The sequence below is a fragment of the Meleagris gallopavo genome, chromosome 1 (assembly GCF_905368555.1).
Source record: "Meleagris gallopavo chromosome 1, MGAL_WU_HG_1.1, whole genome shotgun sequence".
In the NCBI taxonomy this organism is placed as follows: Eukaryota; Metazoa; Chordata; class Aves; order Galliformes; family Phasianidae; genus Meleagris; species Meleagris gallopavo.
Window position 1 is genome coordinate 178,134,289 of NC_139404.1, and position 14,100 is coordinate 178,148,388.

Here is a 14,100-nt window from a genome sequence, read left to right on the forward strand (position 1 = left end):
CTGTCACTTAACATTGTTTAAGATCCTGGTATCATCTCAGCACCACCAGAATCACCTGTCCTGTGCATCTCCAGATGAACCATTCATTCTTATGCTGACACTGTCCTTTAGATTAAATAACTCTGTCCCTGATGTTTGTTATTCTCTTATACACTGTTAGACAACAGTGTTGTTCCCTCACATCTTACTCAGTGGAAACCTTTGTGCTTTCTGTTGTGAGTCCCAGCGAGGACTAGGTGGAGTGCTGCAGAGCTGCTATCTGCAGAACCTGTGGCAGGGCTTTGCCAAGGAAGAGTTCTTCCTGAGACGGGGAGAAGCACACAGTGTGCACTAGACAAATGTGGCCATTGCTCCATGCCCAGGCACAGAGCTGCAGAGGACTGCTGCAGAGAGTTACATCTAGTCTACTTTTTCCTCTCCTATCCTTTTTTTGGATAGGATACTATCCAACACTTTACTGTTTACACTCAGTGTACTCAGGGAGTTAGAATTTGTGAAGCGTGGTGGTATGTAAGAGGATGTAATATGAAAAGTTGCCATTTCATATGCTGCTTTTCTGACACTTGCTTACGTATGCAACTCCTTTTCGGTGCTCAGTGAGCTCTGTCTGCCCTTTGTTTTAAAAATTCTCTGGGAGGCAGACACTGTTTCCCACTGGGAACTGGCTGGAGAAAGGTCCCAGTAAAATAAATGGAGTTGCTATTTCAGTAGTCTGACTAACTGGAACAGAGATTTGTGGCTTCTAAGCTTCTGCCTTGATGTAACGAGCAAGTTTCATTGCGTTTAACACTGGCCAGACATAAGGGAAATGACAGAAATGATCTGCATGGAGGAGGCGTTTTTTTTTTTCCCTGAATAATAAACACTAATTATTTTCAAATAGGAAATCGATGTAAAATGTGACTAAGTAGCTGAACTATGTGATAGGACAAAGGGAAATGGTTTCAAACGTAAAGAGGGAAGATTTAGGTTGGATATAAGGAAAAAGCCTTCTATGGTGAAGGTGATGAAGCACTGGAACAGGTTGCCCAGATGCCCAGAGTGGTGGTGAATGCCTGTTCCCTGGACACACTTTCAAGGCACCTGACTGAGCTGCAGATGTCCCTGTTCATTGCGGGGGAACTGGACTAGGTGGCCTATAAAAGTCCCTTCCACCTCTGAGGATTCTATGATTCTATTTGCTTGGCATTGAAAACCAAAACTGAGAGCCCTCACAAGTGCAGCAGAACAGTGCAGCCCTGGCAGTTTTTTATTACTAGGATTATGGCTCAACTATTTTCCTTAATTTCTCCCTTTAGTCTTAGTACCTTAGTACTTACTTTAAAAATTGTAGTTGCTCTCGCCCTATTGACTGTCCTACCTTAGACCCAAGTGCAGTGTCTAGTGTTCCTTCCTGTAAAGAGGACCTGCAGGGGAAAAGATGGAATGGGAAGAAGTCTGCAAGGTGGGTGCAGTGTCTCACAGACTGACACCCAGGCACTGACTGGTGGCTGACTGGTCCTCAAGGAGTGGTAGATTTCTCTATTTCCTGTTCCAGTGTCTGCTTGTGTGAGCAACAGCTCCAAGGAGAACAATTGCTGAGAGGAGCTCTGTGAGTACAGCTCTTCCATGTTACTGCTTAGAAAAATATTTTTGAGTTCTCAGAATCAATGTAGTTTTCTTTATACGTAGGCTGCATTCACACTAATTAAGTATTGTGCAAGGCAAATTGTCTCCAGAAACCTGTATAACCTCATAGTCTTGATGTTACACTGTGCTGGCATGCCTTCAGTAGCATTACTTTCCTAAGATCTGCACATACTCTGGAACATGATAAACAATTCTGCCATGCTCAAAAGTAAAATCCAGCTTTTCCACACTTGTATTTGCTTCATAGAGGAGAAAATACTGCTGAGTGAAATGACATCATAGGTAGAGAGATGGTTTTCAGATGAAAGCCTCAAGCAACCTGTTGCTAAACCCAGGCCTCGAATTACTACTGGAAATGGGCTGGGACATAAATGTACATGCATCCATATTCATTTTTCTCTCTGAGGTCAGAAAGATGATTTTTTTTTTATCAAGTCCTTCCAGTTTTAATTCCATTCAGTGATATTATTATTAATCTTAAGAAATGTAGAGCTCTTGGAACAGGTCCAGAGGAGGGCCACCAAGGTGATCAGAGGGCTGGAGCACCTCTGCTATGAAGAAAGGTTGAGGGAACTGGGCTTGTTTAGCTTGGAAAAGAGAAGGCTCCAGGAAGACCTCATTGTGGCCTTCCAGTACTTGAAGAGAGCATATAAACAGGAGGGGGAACGGCTGTTTACATGGGTGGATAGTGATAGGACAAGGGGGAATGGTCTTAAACTGAGACAGGGGAGGTTTAGGTTAGACATTAGGAGGAAGTTTTTCACACAGAGGGTGGTGACGCACTGGAACAGGTTGCCCAAGGAGGTTGTGGATGCCCCACCCCTGGAGGCATTCAAGGCCAGGCTGGATGTGGCTCTGGGCAGCCTGGTCTGGTGGTTGGTGACCCTGCACATAGCAGGGGGTTGGAACTCGATGATCATTGTGGTCCTTTTCAACCCAAGCCATTCTATAATTCTGTGATTCTATGAAATATAGGCATTGTAAATAGTGCTGCATACAGCTAAAATTTGCAAAGTATTATTATGATTTTTTTTTTTTTTTTGGGGGCATAGCGCTATCTAGTAGGCTTCTCAACGAGTTGTATATTTTACAGATTCCTCTTGTGGAATTATAATTCCAATAACTTATATAAAAGATTGTCTTTGGACTCTGCGAAATGAGCAATGCAAACACTAGCTATAGACAATTGTGGTTTGATGTGTGATTATTTCTTAAACAGCCCAGCACATTTGTGGTTGGCAGTCCTCCCCCTTCCATGCCCATGCAGAGAACCTCAGCCCTCCTTTCTTTTCAGTGTGAACAGAGGCTTCTGAGGTGGCTGTGCCAGGGTGAAAAGCAAGGCTGGAGACTTGGAGGAGATGATGTTACTTGCTTGAGTCTACAGCTAGGGGAAAATTGCCTCCCCAGATGTTAATTAAGTAAAGAGAGAGCAAGGAAGCATGTACAGTATGAGGGAGCTGAAACACTGGGACTGAAGTGCCTGTGAGCATTGTGGTTCCACACATCTTTGCTCTAAGACAAGCAGTTTGGGTACCAGGTGCAGGTTGGCTGTAGCAGAGGGGGTCTCACACAGTAACTCCATGTACTTGGCTGCTCCATCAAGCCTCTGCTCTTTTCTATGAGCACGGGGCAGCCACCAGGAATTTAATCATATACAGTGGACTTGAATCAGTAGGTAAATTCCATCATGAAGGCATAAGTGAATGCTATGAATGTAAGTTACTTCTAAATGTTTTTCCTGGGTTGACTTAAAGTGTGTAGCTATACTATGTTTTCTACACAGGACAGAATTATAAGCAAGCTAAAATATCTGAAGAATTCATGTGTAAAGTATTTAAATGAGCAGAGGAGGACTTCTTCTTCATCAAACTTAAAGCAATGAAGCTAAACATTTGAGGAGACAAAAATAGTATATTATATCCATTCATCTGCTGGGTCTGTGAATCCACAAACAAACAAGTTCCTATTTTAAGAGTCTTCTCCTTTTCCTAACTGGATTTACCAAACTTCAGTTTGTAAAAGGGTTTTGTTGTTGTTTTGTTTTAAATATCTTCTGTGTCTTAACTTGGTTGCCAAAAGAGATTTCTTTAATTTCTGGGAATTTCATTCTGGTATTAATGGGAAGCATCATATTGTTCCTTCCTTGAGGGAAAAAATAAATAAATGCACTGAACTATAATCTCTTCTACAGCATATTCAAGCAGTTGCTTACATAGTTATTGCAAAGCCTATGAATGCAAAATGACATATTTCAGCAAGTAACCTGTTTATCAGACATTTTCATTAAGTGCAAGTGTGTAGTGAGAAGGTGCAGTATTGGTTTAATACATCATCAAGATAGACAACATTTGAATGTACATGTTAATCTACATTTTTAGGAATTACAAATAAGACAACTATGTGCACAGTACTTTAAAAAGCAGTGAATTTCTTTTCTTTTTTGCACTGGCAATACCAGCTCCTTACACAGTTGAATCTGGTTAAAATTCTATCCCACTGCAATAAATGTGATACTAGAGGCACAACATTCACAGCTGAGATCATTAAGGCTCTGTTCTGATGAGTGTTTATTTCTCTGTGCATACTTCCTCTCCTCTTCTCCCTGTCCCTTCCCTGCCAGCCCCACACACACAGATATTTTTTGACACTAAATGAAAAGCTCAAAGTTTTCAGGAAGAAAAATTTAAAGTAAAGACTTTAACTTGAAAGTAATGCGAAATGTAGATTTGTAACAAAAGTAATACCTGATAGTTATATAGCTGTTTTCATCTCTAATTATTTTTGCTACGGCAGAAAAAAGCAGTATCCACATCCCATGGTGCTAAACACTCTACAACAGATATCACACACGGAAGAGAGCCCAGACCAGAGATCACACAGTCAGATTGGGTCTCAAAGGTCCTTGTGAATGCCAGGAAGAACGATTATCTCAATTTTTGAGATACAGATGAGGCACAGAAAACTTTAATGCCTTGCTCAGAAACACAGTGACCCAGAAGTAGGCTTTGAGACTATTGACTCCTAAGCCTCTGATTTATTCACTGGTCCATTCTGTATTCTTAAACAACCAAGAAATCTTTTGAGATGGGTCTGGTACAATAGGGTAATCTATCAAATGCACACAACCTGATTCTTCACTCGCTTTTGGCATCTGTAGTCATTTACATTTACTTAAAGAGTGCCTGAACTGCCTTCAAATGAAAATGAAACTAGTGTAAATGACTAAAAAGTGTAGTTTAATAGAGAATCAGACTCATAGCAATTACTCTGTGGCACGGTGTGACTAGAATTAGCTAACTGTTTTAATTGCTCGTGAATTAAGGCTGATTCCTGTTTATATTAAGGCCTCTGTACCCTTCTATGACAGTACAACTGGGCCTCAGCGCAAGTAAGACTCAGGCTATTGAAAAATTAACCTCTCAGTTCCTTTTGAAGTCAATAATTTTAGTGGCCCAAAATGAATAAGTTAACTGGAATCAAACAACTTGTATTAGTATTAAATATGCCATGGCATATTTACAAAAGGATTGCTAAAGGACTTAAAGTAATCTGAAGGAAATCTGAAGGATTACTTAAAGTAATCTGAAGGACTCTACCTTTGTTGAAGAAAAAATTAAGACTAGATAAACTTGTTCTCTGGTGTCAAAAACAGAGAACTGTAGCCTGATATATCTTCATATGAAGATAACTGACTTAATGTTCAGAGGTTATGAGTATGCCCAGATAAACTGTGGATTCTTATCAATTCTAGAGATCAAGTCATCTTACTATAGTGCTAGAGATAAAAAACACAGACTTATTTGGTATGTAAGTGCTACACATATAGGCCATAGTTTGTGTAAAGCTACTGTAAGTTATATTCAGAGAAGTAGTAGGAAGATGACCTCAAGCTCAGCAAAATGCTACACGACCACAGATTTTTCCTATTATTATTGTTATTAAAAGCTACTGTGTGTTACTCTCTTAGAATAGTGCTTTCCAGCTTTACTGTTTGTAGCCAAGTATTAACTTAGAAATCTTTTCCTCTTCAAACACTCTAACAGTTTTGGTTTAAAAACTTTTACTTACATTTACTGGCTGAGACCAAACTAATCCTTACTCTGCTAAAATTCAGACCCTGGAATCCCATGGGTTGCAGCACTTTAACATTTATTTTTACTTCTAGATAGAAGTAGTTCTATTTTTTAAAGCTAATATGGAAATTACTTATGTAAATTAACATAATTCTTTAGGTATCATTGTGGCTATGATCATTATCCAGCTGAGGATTTGGCCTCCAAAATGGAACTCAAGTAGTTGGGTAGCCTGTTTTGTACAGGATTCAAAAAGCAGCTGGATCGTATGTGAACAATGAAACATTTAGTTTCATTGGTAATTCAGAAAATATTCAATAGTAAATTTCATTGTTAAATTTCATTGCTTCTATTCCGCTTTTCGATATACAAATAAATCACCTTTTCTAAAACATTCTTTTTCTTTAGTAAGGCTTGTATTCATAGTCATATCAAAAGTCATATCCATGCTATTGGAACATTCTTTCAACTTGCTTTATTTCGTTATTGTTCTTATGAAATTCTACAATGTATTAAACTTTAATGTTGATAAGCAATGCTGCACTTGAGTAAAGAATCGCATTAAAAAAGTATAAGGTATGATATTTTCCTGTCCAAAACTAAGGCAGAATGAATGAAAGTAAAAAGCTCGTCTCATCCTCACCTAGCAAGGCTTGATTTTAAACTGTATTCAAAATACAGAGCCCAAGAGAAGATGCTGTCTTAATGATTATTGCACTTTCAGTGTGTCTCGCTATAGGATTAATGTTTCCTTTAGCAATATATAATTTCTTTTCCTGAAGACCACACAGTTATTGTACTCTCTAAAAGAAAAAAAATTTAAAATTTTATGAAGTTATGAATTAGACAGAAGGATACAAAAGCAAGTTACCATTCTGTGATTCAGCTATGTCATGATCTAATATTGTTTCAGAATTATTATTCTGGTTTTAGGTTGGCGTTATCTTCTGAACACCTGATGTGCTCTTTGGCATGCCACACATTCAGCAGATGCACTGTCTTCTGGGCTTTACAGCTTCCTCTGATGAATGTACAACATTTGGAACAAAGCCACTCTTAACACCTTCCCATCCATCTTGTATTGTGATTTCTCCTTTTTTTACAAGTTCATAGATGTCTCGTGTAAGAATTGTAAAGGACTCTTCGACATTTGTGGCATCTTTTGCTGAGGTTTCTATGTATTTCATACCACAGTCAGATGACAGTTTTTCTGCTTCTTCTCTTGTAACCTCACGCTGTGACACTAAGTCACATTTATGTCCAACTAACAGAAATACAATCTGAAAGGGCTGTACGTGCATTTTTGCTTCTTCCAGCCAGTCTTTCACATGTTCAAAAGATCGTCGATTTGTGATGTCAAAGACCAGCAAGCCGCCAACAGAATTGCGATAGTAAGATCGTGTTATTGATCTGCAAAGAAAAAAACGAGAAACAAAAAAGGAAAATTAAAATACATCTTCACTTTATTTGTAAACAGGATACTTTTCCATGGAGCAGTTTTGTTAAATCTATTTATGAAATATCTTTGCTTTTCTTGAAATTGATTGGAATTTATTAACTTTTCCATGCGTAAATGCTCATTTTTCATTTTTTCTTATATTCAAAAGTCACTTTCTAAATATTCTTGAAGTCAACATTTCTAGTGCCAATTTTGCATGCTGAGTATTCTGAAAACACTCTTTGTTAGCAAACTATTGCACGTGTTCACAAAATAATACTTATATATATTGTGTCAAATGCTTGTTAGCTTTAAGCTCCAACTCATTCAGTTTCACACAAACATTCATTTGTCTTCGTTCTAATCGGTTATTTCAAAACAAAATATGTAGGCCAATGTCCAGAAACCTGAATCCTTTTGTATTCCTTATGGACAAATCGTTTGACCATAAGAACTGTACAGGTAATCCCTGTTATTTGTGCTTGCAGAGGTCATCAGGTAACATACTAAGAAAAGAAATTCCCCAGCAGCACTACACAAAATTGGCTGAGCTGGGCACAAACTCGTTACAGCATGGACAAAACAAATTCTGCTTCCAGCAGATCTTTCATGTGAAGGTTGAAAAGCTCTTTATTAATTGCATTTACTCTTTTTTTTTGTCAGGAAACTCCCAAGAGTAGTGATGTTTTCTACTTTTCAGCTCACTCTGTTCCAGACCATTTACTAGAATTAATTTTGGAAGGAGATCCTTCCTCTGAAAAGATTCTGAATATGTTCTAGAAGGAAAAAAAAAAAAAAATTAGGTCTCTAATCATCTTAGCAGTGAGGCAGGATGGAAAAGGTGAGAAGAGACATTTTAAAGAACATGATTGGCCTATGTAGGACTGGACACAAACATTAGTTACATAAACATACAGCAAGTGTGTATGTGTACGTTTTTCCAACTGAAATGAGACAGAAAATCTATATTAACAGTCATTTTTGAAATAATAATATATTCAAGAATAAATCATTTTATCATATGATTACGGAGAGAATGCAGCTCCAGAACATTTTGAATTGGTATTAACTCTACACAACAACAAATACCTTCCGTTAAAGGAGCTCCCTCTGATTTTCAGTTAATCACAATTCATGTAGCATTTTCTAACAGTTTGAACACTGAAGTATAATTAGGAGCAATAGTCACGTTACAGATCGGTAAGTGCACAGATAGATAAGGCTTAGATTTCTCAGCATAACTTCATTTAGTCACAGCAAACTGCATTTTAAATTGTTTTATTTAGATAACAGGGAGGGTTTGTTTTCCAAATATTTCAGAAATATCTTTTCTGCATTCCCAGCAACAGTCCACGGAGCATGTCTGCAAAGAGTTTGAATGTGAACACAATGTGAGCTTACCCTCAGATTGATTGCAACAGCCTGGATATGAAAAGTGACCATAAATAAAGGATGTTGTATTGTGAAGTATTGAATAAAGATACCACAAAGATCAGCTTCAGGTTTTCTTAATTGGTTTTTGTTGGTGTTTTTTTGTTTTTTGTTTTTGTTTTTTTTTTTTGGCAGTAGAGAAGTTGCAAACATAGATGAGTAAATCAAAATCACTCAGGTGGTTTTGGAACAAAAATGCATGACAAAAATGGGATCTGGTTTGAAGCAGTGGAAAGCAGCCTAACTAATTTTCAAGAAAAAAATGTCTGTCCTGATAACATTTATGCTGTAGAAATGTATGAGCAGTTGAAGTAAAATTAGTACTGAGAAAGCAACGCATCATCTACTGAGCATTTTTACATGGAATTACGTTGTATCATGTGTTGCTGTGTTTTAAAAAGGTATTCCTCAGCAAACCTTATCTGACAACTGAAAGAAAAACCTTCAACACGAGGCACTTTTCTCCCATAGCATAAGCACCATCTCAGTGATTCAAAAGAAATAAACAAACAAAAAAAAAAGGGCTCTCCGAGCAGCAGCTGGTGGGCTTGTAGATCTGCTTGGGAAAGATGTTATGAATGCAAAGAGGCTATCTGTATTCCACAGCAGACTGAACAAGCATTGAACAAGAGGCTGATGGGGTTTAGTAAATAGACAAACTGCATCACTCAGGAAATCCCTCAAATTGAGTACAGTCTAGCAGAGTACTCCGGAGAATTCAAAGACTCTATCAGAAACAAGGTACCAAGCACAGACCTTACAAAAACCAGACTGGCTCTTTCTGTTCTTTCACAAGCAGAGAATCCACTGACATCATTATACTCTTTGGTAAATGCTGAATGATCAGATTCTAAAAGCAAGCTGAAGTTTTTAACTCCATTACTTGCCATTTTCTTAGAAGAATAAACCTCGTGGTCCTGCAAGTTCTTCAGGTCAGGACGATGAGGTGGTGACAGGTAAAGTTATCCAACTTGCACATAAAGGATGTTCAAATTTCCATTGCTCCAGTTATTTCCATGCAGATCCTAAATTATTCTAGAAAGAATGTCTTCCCATGTACAGAACATTTTGACTCAGTCTATTTAAATGTCTTAAAACTAGCATTGTGGAAGGGAATGTGTTACTGGCAGCACCATAATTCATTTTCTGTAGGAAGGGAGGGAGAGGAGAGTATTTCCTTTAGCAGAATGAAAGCCTTCAGCTAGGGACAGGGTGAGATCAGGGTGAAAAAGTAATGCCAAAACAGCAGCCTTCCTTCTAAAATGGGGAAGATGGCAATGATGTCTGCAGGCCCTTACTGCAGATCCTTCAGAGGAGATGCTGGCTAGAAGTGGGAAGCAGAACTAGCTGTGTATTAGGAACCTGGCAAATCTGCCTGTGACTTTGAAAGTAGACTGAACCCTTCAGCTCAGCCCTGCATCTGTCTTTATTCACGTGTCTTATCTTTCTGCCTAAAGCACTTTGTTTTTCTTCTGCCGCTTTGAGCCTGCCACTGCCTTTTCTCCCTGCTTCTCTGTCATGGGAGACTCTGAACCCTCCCTTCTCAAGGCCGTAGTTAATGGATGTGCCCAAACCAGCCTGTCTGTATGTGCCTTTGTCAGAGGAGCAAGCTGATATTGTTTCAGGAGGGAGCCTGCCTTCTTCCCGTGGCTGCACTAAGTGAAGGGAAGCAGCTTTCCTGCTCTGTAGAGCTGAATGGGGATTTGTGTGGCTGCACACTCCTCGCATCACATCGGCCTGTTCATGATGGGTGTGCTACAGTCCATGTTAAATAACAAATTATATCATCTTTGTCTGATAGGTACAAAAATCGATACAAGCATTATTGAAAAGGCAATTCTTGTTTTCTCCCCCCCCTCCTTGTATATAACATATAGGTTACAAAGTCCCTTGTAACTTGGAACAGCACTCCCATACCAGTGTTAAATATGGATGGCCGAGTAATTTTGTTTCTGAAAATCAATTAGAAGATGTATTAATCACATCAGCCTATGACTTTAGGATGACTTTAATTCAGTCATAATGTTTCTTCTCATTATGATCTTACTGATCTTTACCAGATGAACCAAACTTTTTCTAAAAGCTTTATCTAATTTTGAATTACTTTTATTCCAGGACTAAAGACTACACTGCAATGGTAGTAAGTTTGAAAATACATGTAGCTTAGCTTCCTCAGGAAGAAGAAAAAGGATAATTTTATTTTCAAGGAATGTATTAGAAACAGAATGTACCTAGTTACTATAATGGTCTACTGAAAAGTGAGGTAATTTAACTGAAGAATCCCCATAGTAGTATGTCTCTAATTTCCTGAAATAAAATCTCCATCTTTGCAGCACTGCCTCGTAAACTCAGTTCCATTATTTAAATTAACTGTGTTGGATTTAAATACAGGAAAAAACAAACAAATCACAGCAAAGCAGATGTGATACACATTGACCAAAGCAGTAGGCTGCTCTAGATAACAACTAACCTCCCTCAAAAGAACCTTAAGAAAAACCGGGTGAATCCCTTATTTACCTTAGTCTCTCTTACAGAGCCGAGGACTAACCAAGGCTGCAGGTGCTTGTGCTAGTGAACTGTTGGAGGCACTGATCATTTTGTTGTCTGTATAGCAGCTGGCACAATGGGAGCTTCTGTTTAGTGATGCCTCACTGCTATCGAAGTATATGCAATAAGTGACTGCACTGGCAGAGCTCAATAAGAAAACTGTCCAACACCAGCATTTGCAGTTTGCTTACCCTTCTTGTGGAACCGTTAAGAATTACTTCATGTGATCAGTAATGCAAACAATGTGTGTTAAGGATTATTTCTAACAATATGCATGAAATCCAGTACAAATACGGTGGGATCAGTTAACGAGACACAGGTAAGAACTTTTCCAAAACAATTTCCCCAAGAAAATAAGTGTTGTATTTCAGGATGTGGTGATGGCAGGTGTGTCCCCCTCACTTGTCCCCTGGGCGTGTCCCTGATGCCCCAAGAGGTGGAGTTGTTTCACAGCCGGCTTTTTGCACTGCACACAGGGAATTCCCCGAGGGATTTTCAGACAGGTTTTGCCCCCATCTGAAGTACCAGCATAAGAGCAGAACTGGGAATCTGAGCTGCAAACTGCTTTGCATTCCACAGAATTAGGTTACTTCTCAGAATAATTAGTTCTTCCCCAAGACAATCCTTGCTTGTGATCTGCAGTCTTCTCCATCAGCAGAGAACAGAATATGCAAGTTTTTAACCTAGTGTATAATTTAGTAAAATATTTATAGTTTTCTTGAGCAAGCATAAAACAGACTTCACAATAAATGCTCTGGTATTTGCTACAACAACTGACAAGAAGCTCCTAGCAGAAAAACAAACACAGATGTTTAAAACCGCTCCCTCCAGTTTGTAACTGCTAGGTATTAAAAAAACACAGATGTACACCAGAGGTAGATGCTAAAGCAGCTGAGTGCATGACTCATCACTGCATATCCCCCGAGCATTCACAGTGGCTATCATCTGAGTTAAAATGTATGCAAAACCCCGTATTTGCATTCTTTTCAGCCAAGTGCCTTGTCATTGGCCATCCCGGCTATTTGTCAGCAAATTCAAAATGAAGAGATTACACTTCCTTAGTCACTTGTTTACAAGTATTTCACGTTCTTTGCTGGAAAGCACTGAGGATGAAAAATGCTAAGAGCTTGCCACAATCACTGTCATTTCTTTGCTGACCCTTCAGAGTCCTGCCCGCCCAGAGATATGTAAGCCTGTGACTCATGCCTGCCTGAGAAAGTTTTTTTGTTTCACTGTAGTGCTTGAACAAAAGGGTTTCCATCCCCTGGCAAGAGGCTGAAATCCCACCTCCAGCAGAGTGCTAGCATCTGCACAACTGTTGCAGAGGAAGACAGAGAACAGAAAGAGCTCTGTTCTCATCAGTGATAGACCCATTCCAACCCTACTGCTAAACCCCATAACAAGAGTGTGGGTTAAGCATGTATCAGGATAGTTGGGCTATCTTCTTGCCTGAATTCACATCTACTGAACCCTAGATCCAAACTAAAACCCATGCAATAATTACTGCCTATTTGTGACACAGAGGAGAAAAAAAAAGGATTTGGCTCTCAGTGCAGCATTTCAGCTACACTGAAAATGACCAGAGTGTTAGCGAAGGCTCCTAGCAGCCATCTGTGCCAGGCAGGTACAGAAGGCAAAGAAACCCTGGGAGGGGACTGTCCCTTGCTGCCCTGTGGCTTTGGCAGTGCCAGGGCTGCACTGGTGCTCACAGTGCTGCGGTGCTGCAAAAGGAGCAAAGCAGGGAGGTGGCCTGGCCTCTCCAGTTTGCATGGGAGGGAGCAGGAATGCAGTAGGGAGGCCGAGTTCTGATGACAACGTAAGAAATGGAGAGGAAAGTGGGGATCACCAGCTGGAAGAAGAAAAAGATGTTGGGGAGGGTTTGCTGCGCTAGGTTCAGGACTTTAGGGCAAACCTAGTAGAGTGAACTGTGAGGGAAAGAACAGCTGAGAAGGGGAAGGTTGGAGGAGGAAGCTAGGAAGGGAATCAATGGGCAGTAGGGTGAGAGCAATGGTAGGCAATAGGGTGAGGGTAGTAGTAGGTGGTGGGGTGAAAACGATGTTGGGCAGTGCCGTGAGAGTGATAGTGGGCAGTGAAGTGGGAGTGACAGTGGGCAATGGGGTGAAGGTGATGGAATGGGAGTGATGGTGGGCACTGGGGTGAGAATGACGGTTTGCAGTGAGGTGGGAGTGATGGGCAGCAGGGTGGGGATACAGGCGGGCGGCAGGCAGGGATCTTTGGGGTACAGCAGCCGGGAGGCGGGGAGTGAAACGCGCTGGGGGAACGGCAATGCCCCCGGGGTGGTATGGAAGGACGGGGGCACGGCGCCGGGGCCAAGGGGCGGCGGGGCTGCGGCGCTGGGCGTGCCGGAGGCCGGCGGCCGGCGGCGGCGGGATCCCCTACCTGAAGCGCTCCTGCCCCGCCGTGTCCCAGAGCTGCAGCTTGACCCTCTTGCCAGGCTCGATCTCCACCAGCCGGGAGAAGAAGTCCACCCCCACGGTGGGGTCGGAGTGCAGCGGCCCGGGGAAGCGGCCCTCGGTGAAGCGGTGCAGGAGGCACGACTTGCCCACGGTGGAGTCGCCCAGCACGATCAGCCGGAATTGGTAGATCCAAATCGCCGCGTCCATGGCGGGCCCGGCCTCGCCCGGCTTCGCCTCGGGCTTCTCGCGGGGACTCCTCCGCGGCCGGTGCCTGCACCGCGCTCCGATCGCCCCAACGCCCGGCATGGGCGCGGCGGAGGGCGCGCGCGGCCCGGCCGGGGGCAGGCGGAAGGACCGGGGGAGTTCCGAGACGCGCGGGCGGAGGCCGCGTCCCCCCGCCCCGCTCCCCGGTCTCCCGACGGCCGCCCGCGTTCGGCGGGGCGGGGCGGGGCAGGGCGGGGCGGGAGGGCGGTGGCCCCCGCGGGCGCTGTCCCTTCAGCACCGCGCCGCCGCGCCGGGCCCGCCCTCAGCCGGCCGCGCTGCGGCGGCGGGGCCGGGCCGCCCG

The 14,100-nt window shown here is 41.9% G+C and overlaps 1 protein-coding gene across 1 annotated transcript; it reads right to left on the minus strand.

Annotated features, from left to right (window-relative positions):
* Positions 1 to 3,927: 3,927 nt before the first annotated feature.
* Positions 3,928 to 14,100, minus strand: RAB39A (RAB39A, member RAS oncogene family). Its single transcript, XM_085216256.1, has 2 exons — positions 13,519 to 14,100; positions 3,928 to 7,112 (listed from the first exon to the last, which is right to left on the minus strand). The coding sequence occupies exons 1-2, from the start codon at positions 13,839 to 13,841 to the stop codon at positions 6,686 to 6,688; spliced, it is 750 nt and encodes a 249-aa protein (XP_085072382.1). The 5' UTR covers positions 13,842 to 14,100; the 3' UTR covers positions 3,928 to 6,685.